The 23,272-nt window shown below is 42.5% G+C and overlaps 1 protein-coding gene across 4 annotated transcripts in view; it reads right to left on the bottom strand.

The window, feature by feature from the left end:
* Positions 1–23,272, bottom strand: part of LOC140195107 (lethal(3)malignant brain tumor-like protein 4) — a 402,850-nt gene that overhangs the window by 244,945 nt on the left and 134,633 nt on the right. For all 4 annotated transcript variants that reach the window (XM_072252853.1, XM_072252873.1, XM_072252862.1 and 1 more), the window contains 2 exons: positions 5,300–5,451; positions 2,632–2,708 (listed from right to left, as the gene is read on the bottom strand). In XM_072252853.1, coding sequence (XP_072108954.1) covers positions 2,632–2,708; positions 5,300–5,451 — 229 coding nt within the window. The remainder of the gene's footprint in view (positions 1–2,631; positions 2,709–5,299; positions 5,452–23,272) is intronic.

Genomic DNA, 23,272 nt, shown 5'->3' with positions numbered 1-23,272 from the left:
TTGCTGAGTGAGTGCCTTCGGGCTTTTGTACAGTAACAGTGAGAAGAGGGCCTGTCCTGGGTGCTGGGGATCCTTAATAATGGACGCCGCCTTCCTAAAGTACCACTCCTTGGAGATGTCTTGGATACTCTGGAGCAGCGGTCCCCAACCACCAGGCCGCGGACCGGTACTGGGCCACAAGGAAATGATATGATTTAGCGATATGAGTCAGCTGCACCTTTCCTCATTCCCTGTCACGGGCGGTACCTTTCCCTGTCAGCGGCAACTTTCCTCATTCCCTGCCGGGCCGCGAGGAAACCTTCCCTCATTACTTGTGACGGCCACTGTTGAGCTATTACTCATGCGAGGTCATTACCCACACGTCATCCATGTCAGCGCGGGAAGGTGATCAACTCCTCGAGCTTGCAAATGATGGTGGGCTGAAAAGTCTGTTTGACATAACATCTCTGCCGGCATTCTGGATCGAAGTCAAGGCTAAATATCCTGAGATAGCCACGAAAGCACTGAAAACGTTGCTTCCATTTCCAACATTTTTCTGCGAAGCGGAGTTTTCTGCAATGAATGCAACGAAAACTAAACTGCGGAATAGACTGGACATAAGGAACCCCCTTCGAGTATCACTGTCTCCCATCACCCCTCGATTGGAGCGTCTTGTTGCAGGGAAACAAGCCCAGGGCTCCCACTGATTCAGCGATATTGGTGTGTGCAATGATGTTATATGTTCATACGGGGAAAATATGTGCTATGTGTTTAATGTCCAAACGTTACTTAAAATGTTATGATGCTATTGACTTACTTATATAACCATATAACAATTACAGCACGGAAACAGGCCATCTCTGCCCTTCTAGTCCGTGCCGAACGCTACTCTCACCTAGTCCCACCGACCTGCACTCAGCCCATAACCCTCCATCCCTTTCCCGTCCATATACCGATCCAATTTTTCTTTAATTGATAATACCGAAACTGCCTACCACTTCTACTGGAAGTTCGTTCAATATTTACTTCAAGCTCCACTGTCCTCCCCTGATAATTGACATCACTATATTCATGCAAGGAAAATATACGCTGTGTGTTTAATATTAAATTTGTTAGATGGACCCCTTTACAAACGAAATTGAGTGTATTAGCCACTTCTCACCTATATTCTGGTTGTGATTAACAACCCCCCCCCACCCCTCCACCCTGAGCAGAGTCGCCAAAAATGATTTGCAGGGGAAAAAATCGGCAGGTACAAGAGTGGGCAGGTCACGCATGAACACTGGTGCCTGCGCAAAGCTTCATGGTCATTGTAGTCTTTCTCTGGGTAAACGCAACGTATTTGACTGTTACTCTTGTCCATTGGCAACCTTACACCCACACCCCCCGGGGTCGGCAGGTCCGTAAGAATATTGCCAATATTAAACTGGTCCGCAGTGCAAAAAAGGTTGGGGACCCCTGCTCTGGAGGTTGGTACCCATGATGAAGCTGACTAATTTTACAAACTTCTTCAATTAGACCCCCCCCATACAAAATGGAGATGCAGCCAGTCAGAATGCTCTCTATGGTACATTTGTAGAAGTTTTCAAGTGTTTTAGTTGACACACCAAATCTTCTCAAACTCCTAATGAAATATAGCTGCTGTTTTGCCTTCTTTATAGCTGCATCAATATGTTGTGTCCAGGGTTAGGTCCTCAGAGATACTGACACCCAAGAACTTAAAATTGCTCACTCTCTCCAATTCTAATTCCCCAATGAGGATTGGTTTATGGTCACTCGTCTTACCCTTCTTGCAATTTTTAACTCGCATACTAAGTTTTGATTTAATACTTTATCAAAAGTCATCTGGAAATCTAAGGTGCATCCATGGTTTCCCCTTTCTCTTCATTATACGTTACCCCATTAAAGAACTCCAATATATCAGTCAAATTTCATTTCCTGTCAACAAAACCATATTGACTTGGCCTAATTCCCTTTAACTTTTCTAAGTGCCCTGTCATAACATATTTAATAACAATTTCTAACATTTCCTTAATGACAGATGTTATGCTAATGGATAGTAGTTTCCTGCGGTTTCCTTAACATTTTGAATATATACACTCAGTTGCCACTTTATTAGGTACACAGATCAATGCAAATATCTAATCAGCCAATTATGTGGCAGAAACTCAATACATAAAAGCACGCAGACAGAGTCGAGAAGTTCAGTTGTTGTTCAGACCAAACATCAGAATGGGAAGAAATGTGATCCAAGTGATTTTGAAAGTGGAATGACCCTTCATCTCATATTCTCAATATTTATTACTTATTTATTGTTGTTATTATTTCTTTTTTCCTTTTTTTTTGTATTTTCACAGTTTGGTGTCTTTTGCACACTGGTTGTCCGCCCTGTTGGTGTGGTCTATCATTGATTCTATTATTGTTATTAGATTTATTGAGTATGCCTGCAAAAAGGGTTGTATATATCCTGTGATAATAAATTTACTTTGAATTTCAGTGCCAGACGTGGTTTGAATAACCTTGTCGAATTAATGAAAGAATTATTTCTCATTTTGCCAGCAAAGGTAAATGACCATGCAATTCTTCCAGTCCAGAATTAACCCAACTCCACAGAACAGCTCTGAAGTACGAAGTATATATTGACTCACCAACCTTGAGGAGGAGTAAGTGGTTTGCCTTGTTCTTGACACCAGCCCACTGGGTGAATATATGGGCTACTAGCATCACACCTATCAAACAAGTAATTAATGCATTATTCAATAAAATTATTAACCAAATTGATCAATTACACCTTATAAAATGGAACCGTTGGAGTATGTATCAGATCTATTGGGATAATATTTGCCTGAATTACATTATACATTTTGATAGAAGTAAATGTTGTTACCAGTCTAACCAGTCACACTAGAAAATAATGAGACTAGTAATAATTACAAACCCCATTTCCAGAAAAGTTGGGATATTTTCCAAAATGCAATAAAAACAAAAATCTGTGATATGTTAATTCACGTGAACCTTTATTTAACTGACAAAAGTACAAACAAAAGATTTTCAATAGTTTTACTGACCAACTTAATTGTATTTTGTAAATATACACAAATTTAGAATTTGATGGCTGCAACGCACTCAAAAGTTGGACAGAGTTAAAATAAGATTGAAAAGTGCACAGAAAAGTCATGTTACTGTGAGAATTATAGCCACCTGGGCTCGGGAGTACTTGGGAAAACCATTGTCACTCAACACAGTCCATCGCTGCATCCAGAAATGCAACTTGAAACTGTATTACACAAGGAGGAAGCCATACATCAAATCTATGCAGAAACACCAGCGAGTTCTCTGGGCCCGAACTCATCTCAGATGGACCGAAAGACTGTGGAACCGTGTGCTGTGGTCAGATGAGTCCACATTTCAGCTAGTTTTCGGAAAAAACGGGCGTCGAGTTCTCCATGCCAAAGATGAAAACGACCATCCAGATTGTTACTAGCGAAAGGTGCAAAAGCCAGCATCTGTGATGGTATGGGGGTGCATCAGTGCCCACGGCATGGGTGAGTTGCATGTATGTGAAGGTACCATTGGCTCTGAGGCGTATATTAGGATTTTAGAGAGACATATGTTGCTATCAAGGCGACATCTCTTCCCGGGACATCCATGCTTATTTCAGCAGGACAATGCCAGTCCACATTCTGCACGGGCTACAGCAGCGTGGCTTTGTAGACACAGAGTACGTGTGCTTGACTGGCCTGCTGCCACTCCAGATCCATCTCCTATTGAAAATGTATGGCGCATCATGAAGAGGAGAATCAGACAACGGAGACCATGGACTGTTGAGCAGCTGAAGTCTTATATCAAGCAAGAATGGACAAAATTTCCAATTGCAAATCTACTACAATTAGTATCCTCAGTTCAAAAACGATTAAAAAGTGTTATTAAAAGGAAAGGTGATGTAACACAATGGTAAACATGCCTCTGTCCCAACTTCTGTTGAGTGTGTTGCAGCCATCAAATTCTAAATGGGGCTTGTATAATATTTAGCTGAAACATCAGTTCACCTTTATCATAAAGTATGCAACACTGAAGCAGGATATACGGCCCACTGTGCCTTTGGTGGCCATTGAATACCCATCTATACTAATTCCACTTACCTTGTCCTTAGCTCATTGCCTTCTATACCACATAATTTCTAGTGAAATGCTTCTTAAATGTTGCTTGAGTTACTGTCACCACCACTCCTCAGAAAGTGCATCCCAATATACTTTAAGTGAAAATATTCTTTTTATCTACGGACCTCAGCTTTCTCCACTCAGGGAAAATAAACCCAGCCAATCCAACTTCAACTCATAGCTGAAACACTCCCATCCTGGGCAATTTTCTGAAGAATTTCATCTGTATCTTCTCTGGTGCAATCACATTCTCAATGTATCTTAGGGCAAGTCCAGGGTGACCCACATAAGGGGTATATGCATGTCCCCATTTGATTCCTCAACTCAGAACCTGGGTCATTTCTGCCCCAAACCCCAGTTAATAATGCCTGCATTATCTTTCAACACAGGCTAGTAGGAACATCGTTGGAGCTAATAGATAAACAGTTGATATTGAGGCTGTGAAGGAATGCAATGTACAATAGGGAGCAGTGGAGGGAGGGTGGAGATTGCCGGCATGGGAGATGGTGCAATTTAACAAATTTCACAACACGTCGGTGATAATAAACCTGATTCTGATTCTGATGGCAGGAATATCCATGACTATGTACTCTGGAGCCTTTTGTTTCAAACTGTTTGCCATCTTGCCACCTAACCTCTGTCACGGTCTCTGCCTGCCACAAGGTGTTTTCCTACCCTTGCTGTATCATAGTTCTTCTTTTCCTCAATGCATTTTGTAACTAACACTATTCTTTGCATTTCTGATTAGATGCTAACTGCATTTCATTGGCTTTGTATCTGTACTCGGCACAATGACAATAAAGTTGAATCTATCTAATCCATCTATCTATTTCCCTACAGACCCACCTTGCAATGCCAATTTACCTCATGCTTTCTAATCTCACTTCCTCTTTCCCCTTTTCTCCATCAATGTAGATGTCCACACCCTTTTCAGAGCCCACTTTGCATGTTAACCACATAGCATATCAGTACTATTCAAGCATTATTTCAGTATTCCCTTCTTCCCTCTCTTTATTTCAACTGCCTGCTTTGCCATATGTCACATTGTCAGCTTTAACCAGGCAGAAGAAACACCTCACCAAAGTTCACACTATCGGACCTTCAGGACTTGGTGTATGTATCTAAATTCTATATGGGAATACAGTACCAAGAATTCTCACCAGTAGTCATACGTGTCATCCCAGTTATCAAAATGCACCAAAAAACGATGGTCAATTATATCTGTGACTGTTGCAACACATATCAGGGAGGGATTCTTTCTGTCAACCGCCTCCAGCTTCATTCCTATTCGAAATCCTGAAGGAGTGATTGTCTGTGAGAAATAGATAGAAACTATGTGTGAGAGGAAATGAAAATGGTAGTTTGAAGTTCTAAAGTAGTTACATAATGCGTCCTTGACAAAACATGCTGTTTGATATTTAGAAATAGATGTCAGTAGACCTGCATAGATAGGAAGCTCGACAGACCTGTCTCCCATGGAAATTTATTTCTATAGATCATATAATTCTCCATTTATAGTTCTGTTTCAATTACATGTAATAATCACAATTCTTTGCAGAAGAAATCATCAAATCAAGCATACATATGCTCTACATCACTTTTTGAAAGTTTTGACGATACCAGGAAGTGTTACTCCACTCCCATTGCTTGAGGGTATCTGATAGAAATTATTTTGCCACTTTATTGATATCCTCAAGAATGTATTCAACAAAATAACCACTTTGTCACAAAGTCAGTCAGTCATGGAGTCACACAGCACAGGCATGTTCATGTCACTCACTGTATTTATCTATGTTAGTCCCATTTATCTGCATTTGGCTTGCAGCCTTCTATGCCTCATCATTTCCCCAGATTTCTCTTAAACATTGTTAAGGTTACCAACTCCTCAGGTAGCATGCTCCATCTTCCAACCACTCCGCGTGGAAATAAAAACATGGTGACATAGCGATTAGCGCAACGCCTTACAACACAGACGACCAGGTTCAATTCCCACCACCGTCTGCAAAGAGTTTGTATGCACTTCCCAGTAACCACATGGGTTTCCTCCAGGTGCTCCAGTTTCCTCCCACAATCCAAAGACATACCGTTTGGTAAGTTACTTGGTGATAATAAACTGTCCGATGATTAGGCTAGGGTTATTTGGGGGGATTTCTGGGTGGGCCTATTCTGCACTGTATCTTCAAAAAATAAACATCATACCTCTCACATTAAATCTACAGAATACCCTCTTGTTTTATGCAGCACCAGCATGGGAACAAAGATTCTTATCACCTATCCTGTGTAACTACCACATTTGTTTTTAAATCTATCAAGTCACCTTCAGTCTCCTCTGTTTTAGGGAAATCAAGCCTGGCCTATCCAATCTCTTCCAACAACCAAAATGGTCCAGTCCAGGCAACACTCTGGTGAGTCTCTTTCGCAACTTCACCATCTCCAGTGTGATCACATCCTGCCAATAGTGAGGCCACTGGAGCTGTACACAGTACTCCAGTGGTGATCCAACCGATGTTTTATTAAGTTATAACATTAACCTACTCTATTCCACAGCTGATAAAGACAAGCATCCTATCCTAGCTACCTGTGCTGCCATTTTGAGGGACCTATTAACTTGGAACCCAAGGTCCCTCTGCTCAAACAATATATACTGTGTGTGTCCTACTCTCCTTTAACCTTCTAAAATGCATCACTTCCCACTTGTCAGGATTAACTTCCATCTCTCATTGCTCCAAACAGTTTCCAGCTGATCAATATCATCCTGCAGGTAATGGCAATGCTCCTTGCTATTTAGAACACATATTTTGTGTCATCTACAAAGGCAGTAATCATACATCTTACACTTTGACGAGGCCACACATTGGCGGCTGGTCAAGTAGGTTCAATTGCTTGGCATTCAGGATGAGGTGGTGAATTGGATTAGACATTGGTTTTTTGGGAGACACCAGTAAATGGTAGTTGAGGGTTGCCTCTCTGAAAGGAGGTCTGTGACTAGTGGTGTGCTGCAGGGATCAGTGCTGGATCCTCTATTCTTTGTCATCTATATCAATGACCTGGATGATAATGTGGTTAACTGGATCGGCAAATTTGCAGATGACACAAAGACTGGGGGTGTAGCGGACAACGAGGAAGGCTATCATGGCTTGCAGGGGGATCTGCATCAGCTGGAAAAATGTGCTAAAAAATGGCAAATGGAATTTAATGCAGACAAGTGCGAGGTTTTGCACTTTGGCAGGACCAACCAGAGTAGGTCCAGCGCAGTAAACAGTAGGGCACTGAAGAGTGTGGTAGAACAAAGGGATCTGGGATACAGGTCCATAATTCATTGAAAGTGGCGTCACATATAGATAGGGTCATAAAGAAAGCTTTTGGCACATTGGCATTCATAAATCAAAAGCATTGAGTACAGGAGTAGGGATGTTATATTGAAGTTGTATAAGGCGTTGGTGAGGCCTAATTTGGAATATGGTATGCAGTTTTGGTCACCCACCTTCAGGAAAGATGTAAACAAAGTTGAAAGGATGTTGCCAGGTCTGGAGGACCTGTGTTATAAGGAAAGATTAAATAGGTTAGGACTGTTTTCTTTAGAATGCAGCAGATTGAGAGGAGATTAGATAGAGGTATAGACAGGGTAAATGCAAGCAGGCATTTTCCACTGAGGTTGGATGGGATGACAACTAGAGGTCATGGGTTAAGGGTGAAAGGTGAGAGGTTTGAGGGGAAACTTCTTCACGCAGAGGGTCTTGAGATCGTGGAATGAGTTGCCAACACAAATGGTGCATGTGAGCTCGAGTTCAACGTTTAAGAGAAAATTGGATAGGTACATGGACAGTAGAGGTACGGAGGGCTATGGTCCTCGTGCAGGTTGATGGGAGTAGGCAGTTTAAATGGGTTTGGCAAGGACTAGATGGGCTGAAGGGCATGTTTCTGTGCTGTACTTCTCTGTAACTTATACAAATTGGTTAACATGTATTACAAATATCAAGGACCCCAGCTCTGAACGGTGTGAAACACTTTGGTCACAACTTTCAATCAGAAAAACAAACCTTCACCACCTTCCTATGCTTCCTATTACCAAGTCAATTTTGGATCTAATTTGCCATTTTGCCTTTTGGGTTTGCCTATGGGTTCTAACCTTCTGGTAGAACTACCATGCAAGACGTTAGAGATGACATCTAGTGCACTGGCCTCATCAATATGCTTGGATTAACTATATTAAAAAAAACTTCAATTAAATTACTGAGACAGGATTCCCCATGAACAAAACTCTAATCAATCCCTACCTTTACATGTGTAAATAAATCTTGTCCCTCAGAATTTGTTTCTGTTAATTTCCCTACCATTGAGGTCAACTCATTGACCTGACTTGTGCATATTTACCTTTTAGAATATCCTCCAGTCATCTGATACCTTACCTATGGTAAGCAAAGATGAAGAAAATCTCCATCAAATTTCAATCTCCTCCCTTACCCATAACAGCTTGAGATGCATCTTAACAGGTCTTGTGGATTTATCCACCTTAATTTGCTCCAAGATATATAACAACTCCTCCATCTTAATACTAATGTACTCGTGAATATAATTATATCTCCTAAATGCCCCCCAACTATCACTTTTGTCTTAGTGAGTACAAATGAGAAGAATTCATTTAAGACCTCACCTAAATTAGAAACCTAGAAACATAGAAAACCTACAGCACAATACAGGACCTTCGGCCCACAGAGTTGTGCCGAACATGTCCCTACCTTAGAAATTACTAGGCTTACCCACAGCCCTCTATTTTACTAAGCTACATGTACCTATCTAAAAGTCTCTTAAAAGACCCTAGCGTATCCGCCTCTACCACCATTGCCAGCAGCCCATTCTACGCAATCACCACTCTCTGATTGATGAAGGCCAATACCCTGTACTCCTTCTGAACCACAGAGTCAACCTGCTCAGCTGCTTTGAGCGTCCTATGGACTCGGACCCCAAGATCCCCCTGATCCTCCACGCTGCCAAAAGTCTTACCGTTAATATTAAATTCTGCCATCATATTTGACCGCCCAAAATGAAGCACTTCACACTTATCTGGGTTGAACTCCATCTGCCACTTCTCAGCCCAGTTTTGCATCCTACCAACGTACCTCTGACAGCCCTCCACACTATCCATAACACCTCCAACTTTTGTGTCATCAGCAAACTTACTAACCCATTCCTCCACTTCCTCATCCAGGTCATTTATTAAAATCACAAAGAGTAAGGGTCCCAGAACAGATCCCTGAGGCACACCACTGGTCACCGATCTCCATGCAGAATATGAGCCATATACAACCACTCTTTGCCTTCTGTGGCCAAGCTTGTTCTGGATCCACGAAGCAAGGTCCCCTTGGATCCCATGCCTCCTTACTTCCTCAATAAGCCTTGCATGGGGTACCTTATCAAATGCCTTGCTGAAATTCATATACACTACATCTACTGCTCTACCTTCATCAATGTGTTTAGTCACATCCTCAAAAAATTCAATCAGGCTCGTAAGGCATGAGCTGCCCTTAACAAAGCCATGCTGACTACTGCTAATCATATTATACCTCTCTAAAAGTTCATAAATCCTGCCTCTCAGGATCTTCTCCATCAACTTACCAACCACTGAGGTAAGACTCACTGGTCTATAATTTCCTGGGCTATCTCTACTCCCTTTCTTGAATAAGGGAACAACATCTGCAACCCTCCAATCCTCTGGAACCTCTCCCGTCCCCATTGATGATGCAAAGATCATCACCAGAGGCTCAGCAATCTCCTCCCTTGCCTCCCACAGTAGCCTGGGGTACATCCTGTCCGGCCCCGGTGACTTATCCAACTTGATGCTTTCCAAAAGCTCCAGCACATCGTCTTTCTTAATATCTACATGCTCAAGCTTTTCAGTCTGCTGCAAGTCATCACTACAGTCACCAAGATCCTTTTCCATAGTGAATACTGAAGTATTCATTAAGTTCCTCTGGTTCCATACACACTTTCCCACTGTCACACTTGATAGGTCCTATTCTTCCACGTCTTATCCTCTTGCTCTTCACATACTTGTAGAATGCCTTGGGGTTTTCCTTAATCCTGCCCGTCAAGGCCTTCTCATAGCCCCTTCTGGCACTCCTAATTTCATTCTTAAACTCCTTCCTATTAGCCTCATAATCTTCCAGATCTCTAACGTTACCTAGCTCTTTTGGATCTCCCCCTCCCCCTCCCACTTTCAAATCTCTTACTATCTTTTCTTTCAGTTGGTCCTGACGAAGGGTCCCGGCCCGAAATGTCGACTGTACCTCTTCCTGTAGATGCTGCCTGGCCTGCTGCGTTCACCAGCAATTTTTATATGTGTTGCTTGAAATTCCAGCATCTGCAGATTTCCTCGTGTTTGTGTCTCTGAACATTCTGTAAGTGTTTCTTTTCTTCTTAACTAGATTTATTGACCCTTGACCCTTCTTGACCCTTGGATCCTTACTCTTTACCTTTTTTCTCCTAATAGACTCATAGAAACATAGAAAACCTACAGCACAATACAGGCCCTTTGGCCCACAAAGCTGTGCCAAACATGTCCTTACCTGAGAAATTACCTAGGGTTACCCATAGCCCTCTGTTTTTCTGAGCCCTATATACCTGTCCAGGAGTCTCTTAAAAGACCCTATCATATCCGCCTCCACCACCGTTGCCGGCAGCCCGTTCCATGCACTCACCACTCTCTGCGTAAAGAACTTAGCCCTGACATCTCCTCTGTACCGACTTCCAAGCACCTTAAAACTGTGCCCTCTTGTGCTAACCATTTCAGCTCTTGGAAAAAGCCTCTAACTATCTACATGATCAATGCCTCTCCTCATCTTATACACCTCTAACAGGTCACCTCTCATCCTCCGTCGCTCCAAGGATAAAAGGCCCAGTTCACTCAACCTTAAAACGTCCTGGAATTCTACTTAATTTGGTCTGCAAGTGACATTTCAGTGCCACTTTTCATCCTCTAAATTTCACTTCTTAATGATTCTCCAACATTCTTGAAACTCCTCAAGGGCCCTTCACATCTAGTTACCTGCACCTGCCATATGTGTCCTTTATTCATTATCAAACCCTCAATATTCCTTATCAACTGTCTCTAATCTTGAAATATTTGCCGTCTAACTCTTGGGGAAACATGTTGGTCCTGAACTCTCACTGTTACACTTACAACAGACTCCCACATGTCCGATGTTGTGCCCCAAGAAGCTGTTGCCAGTCTATTTATGTCAGGCTCTGTCGATAATGATTTATTTATTCATTTTTATTCAGAGATACAGCCCGGTAACAGGCCTACCGGCTCAACAGACCCATGGCACCCAATTACACCCATGTGACCAATTAACCTGCTTCAGTGTTCACTACAGAAAAAGACCTTGGCGATTGTAGGGATGACTTACAGCAGACTGAAAAGCTTGAGCATATAGACATTAAGAAAGAGAACATGCGGGAGCTTTTGGAAAGCATCAAGTTGGATAAGTCACCAGCACTGGACGAGATATACACTAGGCTACTGTGGGTGGCAAGAGAGGAGATTGCTGAGCCTCTGGCAATGATCTTTGCATCATCAATGGGGATGGGAGAGGTTCTGGAGGATTGGCGGGTTGCAGATGTTGTTCCCTTATTCAAGAAAGGGAGTAGAGATAGCCCAGAAAATTACAGACCAGTGAGTCTTACTTCAGTGGTTGGTAAGTCGATGGAGAAGATTCTGAGAGGCGGGATTTATGAACATTAGGAGGGGCATATATGATTAAGAATACAGGTTTCCCCCGCCATCCGAAGGTACAGCGTTCCTATGAAACAGTTCATAAGCCGGAATGTCGTAAAGCGAAGAAACAATTACCATTTATTTATATGGGAAAATTTTGTGAGCGTTTGCAGACCCAAAAATAACCTACCAAATCATGCCAAATAACACATAAAAACCTAAAATAACAGTAACATATAGTAAAAGCAGGAATGATATGATAAATACACAGCCTATATAAAGTAGAAATACTTTTCTACAATCATTGCCGTCACTGTTCGCCATAGCGAAAATCTCACGCAAGCGCTCTCAGCAAAAACACGGGGCACGCGCTCTCCAGTAACCTTTAAGCTTTGGAGCTGCCAAATCATACCAAATAACACGTAAAAATACACGGCCGATATAAAGTAGAAATAATGTATGTACAGTGTAGTGTCACTCACAGGAATCGGGAAGACAGCGAGCACACTGACAATGGTGTGTTAGACTGAGTTGTCGGAGTTTGGGTGGTACAGTGGTCCCCACCCTCCGGGCAGCAACCAATACCGATCCGCGAAGAATGCAGTGGTAGAGTGGTGGAGGCATCCAGCACATCTTTAAGAAAAAAGCCGAGATAAACATACTAATTAATTAGGTGCCGCCTGGCACATAAATGTCGGCCCAGATCAGAGGCGACGCAATCGGCAATCGCCTCTGATCTGAGCTGACAATTACATGCCAGGTGGCACCTAATTAATTAGCATGTTTATTTCGGCTTTTTTCTTAAAGATGTGCTGTGTGCCTCCTGGCTACTGCTGCATTCTCTGCGAATCGGTATCTGTCCGGGGCCCGGGGGTTGGGGTGGTGAGACACTGAGGTGTTATCTGTTTCCATTAGGGCAGGCAGCTTATCTTCTTCTATCTCTGCCCGCCTCGATGTCGAAGGTCGAGGTTCGTCGTCTGCTGTGGCTGATGTGGAAGGCTTGCTTGACTGCTGAGCCTCGCGCATTTTTCTATCATACAGTTCTTTGTAAGCACTCAAAGCATCTTGCAAATACTGTATGTCCTAAACTGACATACCCTTTCAAAATTAAAGTCTTACTTTATTATTGCAGCAAAAGTCTCACGTAGTTGCTTCACATTCAGTTCCTGGACAACTTCACCTTCGGTCCGTTTGCTATTGTATTCGGTTTCGATTGTTATCCTTTCCTCTTCCAGTTGCATCAGCTCTTCATCTATCAGTTCTTGGTCATGGGGTGCCAAAACCTCTCCAACATCATCTTCGTCAACTTCCACAAGCCAGACTCACTTCGTCCTTACTTCGTTCACCACGATCAAAACGCTTAATTATGTCTAGTTTTACGCTAAGTGTAACACCCTTATGAGCTCTTTTAGGCTTTACCGATACTTTAGAACTCATCAGGCTAACGGCTGCTCACAGGCACGTGTTTAAGCAATGCCAGCTAGAATGGCGTTCCGAATCCGGGGGAGAGTGGCTGTTCGGGGCGCACGGCGCGCTGCCTTTCTTCGTAACAGTGAAAACACCTTCTGTTAGCGAAAACAGGGAACTAATGTAGGTCTTTCGTAACAGTGAGGTTTCGTAAAGCGAACGTTCGAAAAGCAGGGGACACCTGTAGTCAGCATGGCCTTGTCAAAGGCAGGTCATTCCTTACAAGCCTGATTGCATTTTTTGAGGATGTGACTAAGCACATTGATGAAGGTACAGCAGTAGATGTACTGTAAATGGATTTCACCAAGGCATTTGATAAGGTTCCCCATGCAAGGCTTATTGAGAAAGTAATTTCTACACCCATTTGCAAGTGTGACCTGTGGAGTTCACCAAAGATCTATTGTAGGTCTTCCAACAGTTTCTTATTTAAAGGTTGTCCCAGATCTATGTCATCTGAAAACGTGTGTAATGACATTGAGATAGCCCACAAATTTCCTCAATCTCTCCACTGTCTCAAAATGTCATTTGAGGCATTTGATAAGGTACCCCATGCAAGGCTTATTCAGAAAGTAAGGAGGCATGTGATCCAAGGGGATCTTGCTTTGTGGGTCCAGAACTGGCTTGCCCACAAAAGGCAAAGAGTGGTTGTAGATGGGTCATATTCTGCATGGAGGTTGGTAACCAGTGGTGTGCCTCAGGGATCTGTTCTGGAACCCCTTTTCTTTGTGATTTTTATAAATGACCTGGATGAGGAAGTGGAGGGATGGGTTAGTAAATTTGCTGATAACACAAAAGTTGAGAGTGTTGTGGATAGTGTGGAGGACTGTCAGGGGTTACAGCGGAACATCGATAGGATGCAAAACTGGGCTGAGGAGTGGCAGGTGGAGTTCAACCTAGATAAGTGTGAGGTGGTTCATTTTGGTAGCTCAAATATAATGGCAGAATATAGTATTAATGGCAAGACTCTTGGCAATGTGGAGAATCAGAGGGGCCTTGGGGTCCGAGTCCATAGGACACTCAAAGCTGCTGCGCAGGTTGACTGTGCGGTTAAGAAGGCGTATGGTGGGATTGAGTTCAAAAGCCAAGAGATAATGTTACAGCTATATAGGACCCTGGTCAGATCCCACTTGGAGTACTGTGCTCAATTCTGGTCGCCTCACTACAGGAAGGACATGGAAACTATGGGTGCAGAGGAGATTCACAAGGATATTGCCCGGATTGGGGAGCATGCCCTATGAGAATAGATTGAGTGAACTTGGCCTTTTCTCCATGGAGCGGCGGAGGATGAGACGTGACCTGATAGAGGTATATAAGATGATGAGAGGCATTGATCGTGTGTTTTTTTTCAGTCAGAGGTTTCTTCCCAGGGCTGAAATGGCTAACACGAGAAGACACAGTTTTAAGGTGCTTGGAAGTAGGTACAGAGGAGATGTTAGGGGTAAGTTGTTTTTTTAAAAAATGCAGCGAATGGTGAATGCGTGGAATGGGCTGCCGGCGACAGTGGTGGAGGCAGATACGAGAGGGTCTTTTAAGACACTCCTGGATAGGTGCATGGAACATAGAAAAATAGAGAGCTATAGGTAAGTATAGGTGATTACTAAAGTACGTACATCTTCGGTACAGCATTGTGGGCCAAAGGGCCTGTATTGTGCTGTAGGTTTTCTATGTTTCTATATAACCTACTTACCCAACATCTTTGGAATGAGGGAAGAAATCAGAGCACCTGGAGGAGACCCACATGGTCACAGGGAGGACATACAAACTCCTTACAAACAGTGGCAGGAAATAAACCCTGGTTGCTGGTCCTGTAATAGTGTAAGGCTAACAGCTGCACTAAGATCTCTTAGGTTATTGACAACAGCCTTCTCCCTGGAAATAACTCGGAAGATCTGTAGCTTGGGTGGTCGATGGTTGGGTTGAGATGTTTTTTGTTTTTGCAATTTATTTACAAACATTTCATCACCATGCGAGGAGACATTGTCAGTGTGCCATTGATAGTGGTGAGTCCTCTGAATGTTTAGCTTTTATATACTCCTCAATCAGCTGATTCAACATCATTTCGGAAACTCAGTTGTGATGTGGGGAGGAAACCTCATTGCTGATTGGCTGTGTGGCGAAATCCGCATCCTATTAACTTCCAGAACATCCTCACCCCTTTCTATAACCACCTTGAAATTTGCATAATTATGATCATCATCTCCAAAGTGCTCGGCCATTGACACTTCCAAGACTTGCTTATGTCCAAGATAGCCCCATTGTGTCTATGAATCTGCTAAGAGAACGTTTCCTGGGCACTTTACAAATTCCACTTATCTAGGTTATTCACATAAGACAATTATAATCATTCCTGGAGACCTTAAAATTGCACACAATGACAACTCTATCATGTTTTATTGTCCTGCTTTAATTTCCAAGCAGCATTACTACTGAACTGCTGGCTGGTGGCATAGTGGCATCAGCGCCGGACTTTGGAGTGAAGGTTCCCGAGTTCAAATCCAGCCGGCTCCCTTGCACGCTTTCCATCCGTGCTGGGTTGAGTGTCGAGCTAGTAACTCGGTCTCGAGAAAATAAGAAAGCCTGCTAAAAGAACGCCGTCATGACTGCATCCCGATGACTCCACTCGGAGTTAAGGGCATTCTTCTTCTTCTATTATTACTGAACAAGTACCAGGAAGTAACTGGAGAGGTTCCAGAATTCAGAGCATTCCTTCCCACTCATAAAGAGTTCATAACTCTATGGACAAAGGTGATGTTACTCCACAGTGACATCTTTATTCCAGATGCTAGCTGAAGCCATTATGACAAAGCAGTGCCACTCATCAAAATTTCAACTCATCCCTCCCTCAAGTGACACAAAACTACAATGCTTTTTAGAAATCCAATCCTCTAACTTGGCCTTAATGATTTCCAGGCAATAACAAAATTCTGTTTTCAAGGAATGAGATTCACAGATAAAGGGGCTGAATTATGATGCAAAATGTTATCTTCAACAAGGCCTGCTAGTACTCAGATCGCAGTTAGCCAGCCTGTCCATCAAAATCACTCAGCTCCAGGCTCCTATGTAGCAGGTATTCCATTTAAGTACATTAAATTGCATAATAGTAGGAATTCTGACAAGCACTTAACTCTATCCGCTAATGGCAAGGAAGTGGATTGGGATCACTAGATTTCAGGCCTCAGACCTGAGCTTCAAATGTTTTTTAAACTCTATTTTTAATGCATTCCTCTGTATGAAGTTATCCACGACTCTAATACAGCTTACATTTATATTTTAAAAATTGCATCTTTGAATTGCTTTTAGATTGTATTTTATGCACCTAAAATCTGCAAAATATTTTGTATTTCCTTAACAGGGAGACAGACCTATGGTAAAAGCAAACTATCGTAGCTGCTAGATTTAAAAATAAAAACATAGCCGCTGAATATTTTTAGAATTTTTTTTGATTCTGTGCTTTGAACCACCATTTATCAGAAATTGGATTGTTGATATTTGCTGTTGTATTACGCTCCATATTTGACTGTCAATTATGCATAAGTATTAGGAATTTATAATCACTTCTGTTACAATTTCTTTTTAAACTCAAGTGACAGATATTGAATTCTTGCATGCAACTAACTGTCTTGTAATTTGCTACAAAATTCAGCAAAGGTAAACCAAATCTTTGTCTGAACTGGGCAAGAGAAAACAAGTTAATTTTAAGCTGAAGAGCAAGTAGGGCAGGAAGCGATGGACTGGACAAAGGGAAGATCTCTAACAAGATTGAGGCCAGGGCTGATGTGGTTTAAAATGTAAACAAGGTCATCTAGTTGATGGGGACAGTCAGAAAGTGAGAACACAAAATAAAGTAACATCAGGCATGCCCAGCAGGTTAGACTGTGCTAATGGAGAGAGAGAAATAGCCTGTGTAACAAATGGTTTGACCATTTCTGAAACAGAGAAAGTGAAGTACCTGAAGTTGTAAAATCCATTTGGAATCCTGAAGGCTGCGTCTTGCCCTAATGGAAGATGGTGTGATACTCCCCAAGTTCACATCAGGCCCTGCTATAACAGCACAGGAGGTCACAGAAAGGTAGGTCAGGGTGAGAGTGGACAAAAGAACTGAAATTACAGATGGCACCAAGCTGGAAGCTCCCCTGCAGTCTGAACACAGATGTTCCACATGCAACCACTTCATTTGTGGTTGTGTTTCTTCATTGTGCATGAGACCATATGGGGAACAGTAAGTACTGTTACGTGTCCACAGTTTCGTTTTCCTGGGAGTCCGTAGTTTCGTTTACTGTGGGCGTCATGTGTCCCCAGTTTCGTTTTACTGGGGGTCCACAGTTTCGTTTCTGTGAGCATTACCTTATGATGTATGCTGACAGTATAAAAGAAGTGTGGGCATAGCGCTGAGGAGGAATCAAAGGGGAGAGAGAGAGAGAGAGAGTGAAGATTGCAGACTTCGAGCTATCTGGGAACAGCTCACGATCGGGAAGGGTAAAGTCTAGTGCTTACCCATACCCAAAGGATTGGGTTAATCAGCGGCACACTGTGCATTGTGGAGACATGTCTGTTCTTCGTATGATCCATGGGCGTGGATTTTGTGACAGTCATTTTCTGAAACTGCTCTTCGTGGATTACGGATCAGCATTCATCAGTTGGGATCTTCGGTAACCGTTTCTTCGTTCGCTAGCCATGGAATCTTTGGAATTCGTCGTGATCGCCTCGTCGCTGCATTGTGAATCCACAAGTCTCTCCTCTCACCTATTTCGTAAATTACTGGGACTCTCTGAACTACCACTTTAAGACTGTGCCTGAGTAAGATCTGTTAAGAACGAGTCCTAAGTTTGACTGTAAGGGGGCTATAGACGCATAACGCTGTTAACTTCTGTTTAAGGAAGTAGTTTATTTAATTTTCTATAGTTTTGAGTAGAATGTAAATAAATATAGTGGTTTTAATTTTAAAACCCGACTCAATTTGTCATCTTTTGCTGCTGGTACATTACGAAATCATAACAGCATAACAGGCAAGATTGGTAAAAGAAAAAAATAACCCTTTGCTTTACCTGGTATGGCTGTTTGGGCACTTGGATAGCTCAAACGGAAAAGGTGAAAGGAAAGGTGTGGCAACTGTATGAGAACGTGCTATAACAAGAGGAGTGGTTGTTGGAACTGTATTTGCTTTGAAGTGTTGAAGGATGACAGCAGGGAATTCGTTATCAAATTTTACAACTTCTCTTTGTACACTTCTTTTTCTCTGTTTCAAAAATGGGCAATTGATTTTTGATCCTGATTTGCTTAACTTTCTCCATTAGCAATATCGAATCTGCTAGATTTTCCTATGCCTCTGCATTTTCGTAAACTCAATCAAGTTCACGTTTATTGTCATCTGACTGGACATATATACAACCAAATGAGACAACAGCGCCCTCACGGTACATACACTATATCACACATACACAGAGCATATGAACAAAATATTACCCTAATAAAATGTAATTCAAAATGCACATGAAGTATGCATCACAGGTAAATAGTAAGGAGCTGACTGTCCTTTGTGTACCTTTGTGTGCTTGCTGTGATTTCATAGCTGCTTTATTCTTTTGATCAAACTCTAACTGACCCCATTAACGGAATGATCGGATTTACAGCTTCTCTCCAGTACAATCCCAGTCTCACCATAACAGAGATAATCCCTTTGTCCTATCCATCCACCCTATCTTAAGACTCCTTGTTTTCCTCTCTTTCCCAGTAATGAGAAAGGGTCCTCCGCCTGAAACATTAACTCCAGCTCTCTTTCCATGGATACAATTAATGACGATCTACCTATATTACAGAGCAAGATTTCAGACATAGATCACTACATCATAGAAACAGGGCTTTTGGCCCATCTATTGAAGGGATAAAAATCCCACCACTATTATCTACCCATCTGGTTTCTATACAACATCTGAATGACCAGCCTAGACTGCTCGGCTGGTACTGTACAAACCAGGTAACATGCACCTTAAAAGTGCTTGCTTCATACTGTATGTCTCCCTGGTCACATCGCCATCAATGTTACCTGAATATTAAATCGGAGATAATTACTTCTGCTGCATGCTATTTCCTGATGTTTTAATATGCAAAGCAGCTGGTGCAAAGATTACCTATTCAAAAATACAAGGAATTTTTAAACTACATAGTAATACACAAAAAACCCCAGCAGTCCAGGCAACATCTAAGGAGAAGAGTAAACAGACGATGTTTCAGGCTGAGACCCTTCATCGGGATTGTTGATGAATTACATAAAGCACATGATCAAGTATATAAATGCTTTTCTCTTATTTTGTATTTGTGTATTTTTATACTGCATTGTAGCATGGGATAATTATTGTCAGCAGTGTTCCTGTTGGTATGAAATGTGAATCCATGGTTAATTATAATATTTGCAGTTTCCTTCAATCCATCCAATCCATGTCTCAGTTTCAGAGATGGAATACCAGAGTGCTGATGAAGCGATTTTCCTGATTGATCATGGCTGCAAGTTAATACCAATCCCTTCAGTAGGACGTTGCATTCGCCCATTGAGAAGTGTCTTCACAGTCTTTAATCACAGAGACATGGCACAGAAACTGGCCATTTAGCCCAAATACCCCTGCTGACCACAGCATCCTCTCTACTAGTCCCAGTTGTCCACATTCGGCCATGGACATCTTAGCCAATTCCTTCCATGTATCTATCCAAATGCCTTTTAAATGTTGCAATTGTACTTGATCAACCCCTTCCTCTGGCAGGCTGCTCCTTCCAAGTACACACCACTTTCTGTGTAAAGAAGTCACCTCTCAGGCTTCTTTCAAATTTCTCCCCTCTTAACAATGAGATAATACTGAGGCTGTATAAGACACTAGTCAGGCCATGCAGAGTACTGTCAACAGTTTTCGGCTCCATATCTCAGAGAGGATGTGTTGTCATTGGAAAGAGTTCAGAAGAGGTTCACAAAAATGATTCTGAGAATGAGGGGTGAACATATGAGGAGTTTTTGGCAGCTTTCGGCCTGTACTCAATGGAATTTAGAAGAATGCAGGGGAATCTCAATGAAAGCTACCGAATGATGAAAGGACTAGAAAAGGTGGATGTGGAGAGGATGTTTCTTATGGTGGGGGTGTCCAGAACTAGAGGGCACAGCCTCAAAATTGAGAGACAGCCCTTTAGAACAGAGGTAAAGAAGAATTTCTTTTAGTCAGAGAGTAGTGAATCTGCAGAATGCTCTGCCACAGACAGCTGTGGAGGCCAAGACCGTGGGAATATTTAAAGTGAAAATTGATAGTTTCCTGATTGGTCGGGGCATCAAAGGTTATGGTGAGAAGGCAGATGTATGGGGTTGAGTGGGATCCAGAATCAGCCATGGTGGAATGGCAGAGCAGACTCGATGGGCTGAATGGCCAAATTCAGCTCCTATGTCTTATGGTCTTATCTGGTATTTGTGCCCTCTAGTTTTGGACTCCCAAACCCTGGGGAAAAGACTATCACCACCTACCTTATCCATACCCCTCAGGATTTTATAAACTACTGTGAAGTCACCCCTTAATCTCCTACTCTCCAAGGAATAAAGGTCCATTTGGCCAACCTCTGTCTATAAATCTAGCTCTTTAGTCTAGGCAGCATCCTTGTAAATCTCCTCTGCACACTCTCCAGTTTGACACTGTCTTTCCAGTCTTCTGTCATTTCCCACACAGCTGGGTTTAAACTAGATTGGCATGCATGTAGGATTCTGAGTAGGAGCAAGTCATTGGTTTAGGTTGGGATTGAGTGAATTCCTTAATGACTATAAAAAGATTAACAATACTCTGAAGAGGGAAAACCAGGAGGGCAAAGAGAGGATATGAGGTAAGGTTCAAGAGGTTCGCAAGAGGTTCTATAGCTATATTAAAATGGTGATTCAGGAGAGAGTAGGTCCCTCAGAGGTCAGCAAGGCTGCCTAAGTCTTGACCTGGAGGTGATGAGTGGGGTTCTTCACAAATATATCTCCTCGGTGGTTACTGCGGAGAAAATCATGGTTGCTCAATAGAAAAAGGAACCAAGAGGAGATGTTCTGATAGACATTTATATGGCCAGCGAGGGGGTATTTGCTGTTTTACAGAATGCATCCTCAGACTTTGTAGGAAGCTAGAGAGGGAAGTGCACAGGCCTGTCCAGGGACATTTGCTTCATCGTTAGCCACTGGTGAAGTTCCCGAAGGCTGGAAGGTGGCTATTGGTGTTCCCTTGTTTAAAAAGGATAGTAGGGACAAGCCAGGGAACTGGAGGCCGGTCAGCCTGACATCAGTAGTGGGAAAGTTACTGGAGGGATTCTGAGGGACAGGGTCTTCCAGCATTTGGACAGACAGGGTCTGATTATGAGTTAACATGACTTGTCCATCGGAGGTTACACTTGATGAGCCTTTTAGAAGTTTATTGAAGATGTAACCAAAAGAATAGATGAGGATAGGGAGGTAGATGTTGTCCATTTGTACTTTAGCAAGGTCTCCAACAAGTTTCCCTATGGTAGGCTGGTCTGGAAGGTGAGATCCTACCGTATCTATGGAGTGATAGGTGTGTTCAAAATTGGTTTGGAGGTAGGAAGAAGAGAGCGGTGGCTGAAGGTTATTTTTTGAAATAAAGGCCTGTTACAGGTGGTGTGCTGCAGTATGCTGGCACACCAACGATATGCTGGAGGAACTCAGCAAGCTACCTGGTCTGTTGAGTTCCTCCAATATTTTTTGTGTGTTACTGCAGATCCAGCATCTGCAGATTTTCTCTTGTTTGTGAGTATGTCGGGCTTCATCGGTCAAGGATTGAGCACGCGAGTCGGAACATTATGTTGCAACTGGTGAGGCTACATTTGGAATACTCTGTATAGTTTTAGTCACCCTGCTATAGAAAAACTGTGGCTAAATTGGAAACAGTGTAGAAAAGATTGATGACGATATTGCCAGGACTGGAGGGCCTGAGTTATTGGAAGAGGTTGGACAGGCCAGGTCTCTATTCCTTGGAACAAAGGAGAATCAGCAGCAACCTTATAGAAGAGTTTAATATTATGAGGGCAAGATAAGCTGGACAGTAACAGTCTTTTCTCCAGGCGGTGGAGGGGGTGAGGATAGGTTTAGGGTGGGAGGGAGAAGATTTAAAAGGAACCTGAGAGGCAACTTTTTTTTTATGCAGAGGGTTGTAAGTGTATGGAATGAGTTGCAGAGGAAATGGTTGAGGCAGGTACAATAGTATCACTTACGAGCACTTGGTTATCAACAGTACCTGGAAGCATAGGGGCCAAATTGGGACTAGCTGGGTGGACATCATGGTCAGCAAGGCCTGAAGGGCCTGTATCTGGGCCGCAGAGCCCGGTGGTTCCATGGTAACATTCTCAATGCACATGACTTCCATGTTATCTTTCCAAAACTATGGCTCTTCTGCAGCGCTGTGCATTGCATTACTTACCCTGGCATTCTTACTTGCCCACTGTCCCATTGAGAAATATTCTAAAAGATGCCACATACTGCAACTACAGTACACAGATATCAGAGGGAAAGGCAATTCTAACCAGTGGACCAGGGTGGGGGGGGGGGGGGCACTCAAACTGACTGCTTTGCCCTGGATTGTATCAAGCCTTTGAAAATATTGGCAACATACCAATTTGTTTTGTGAAACATTTAATTACCATCCTGTTCTTTTAATTTTCCTATTAATTAACCTTCTAATTTGTATGAAGCTGCTTTGAATTCAGAACGAGGATTTTTCTACTTGTTTCTAATATAACAAAGGAACACAGAATAAGTAAAGTATAAAATAGACAGGAATTTGTATCCAAGATCTTAGTCTGCATCATACCTTTATAAATACTTGACAAGGAAGCTCAGAGTGCCTCGTCTCATCTCTAACAATATTATCTGAATCTATAACTTCAAATAAAACTTTGCCAAAATCTCTCTTCAATAGTTAACTGAAACTGCAAT

The sequence above is a fragment of the Mobula birostris genome, chromosome 1 (genome assembly GCF_030028105.1).
Source record: "Mobula birostris isolate sMobBir1 chromosome 1, sMobBir1.hap1, whole genome shotgun sequence".
Classification (NCBI taxonomy): Eukaryota; Metazoa; Chordata; class Chondrichthyes; order Myliobatiformes; family Myliobatidae; genus Mobula; species Mobula birostris.
This window is presented reverse-complemented; position numbering and strand designations above follow the sequence as displayed.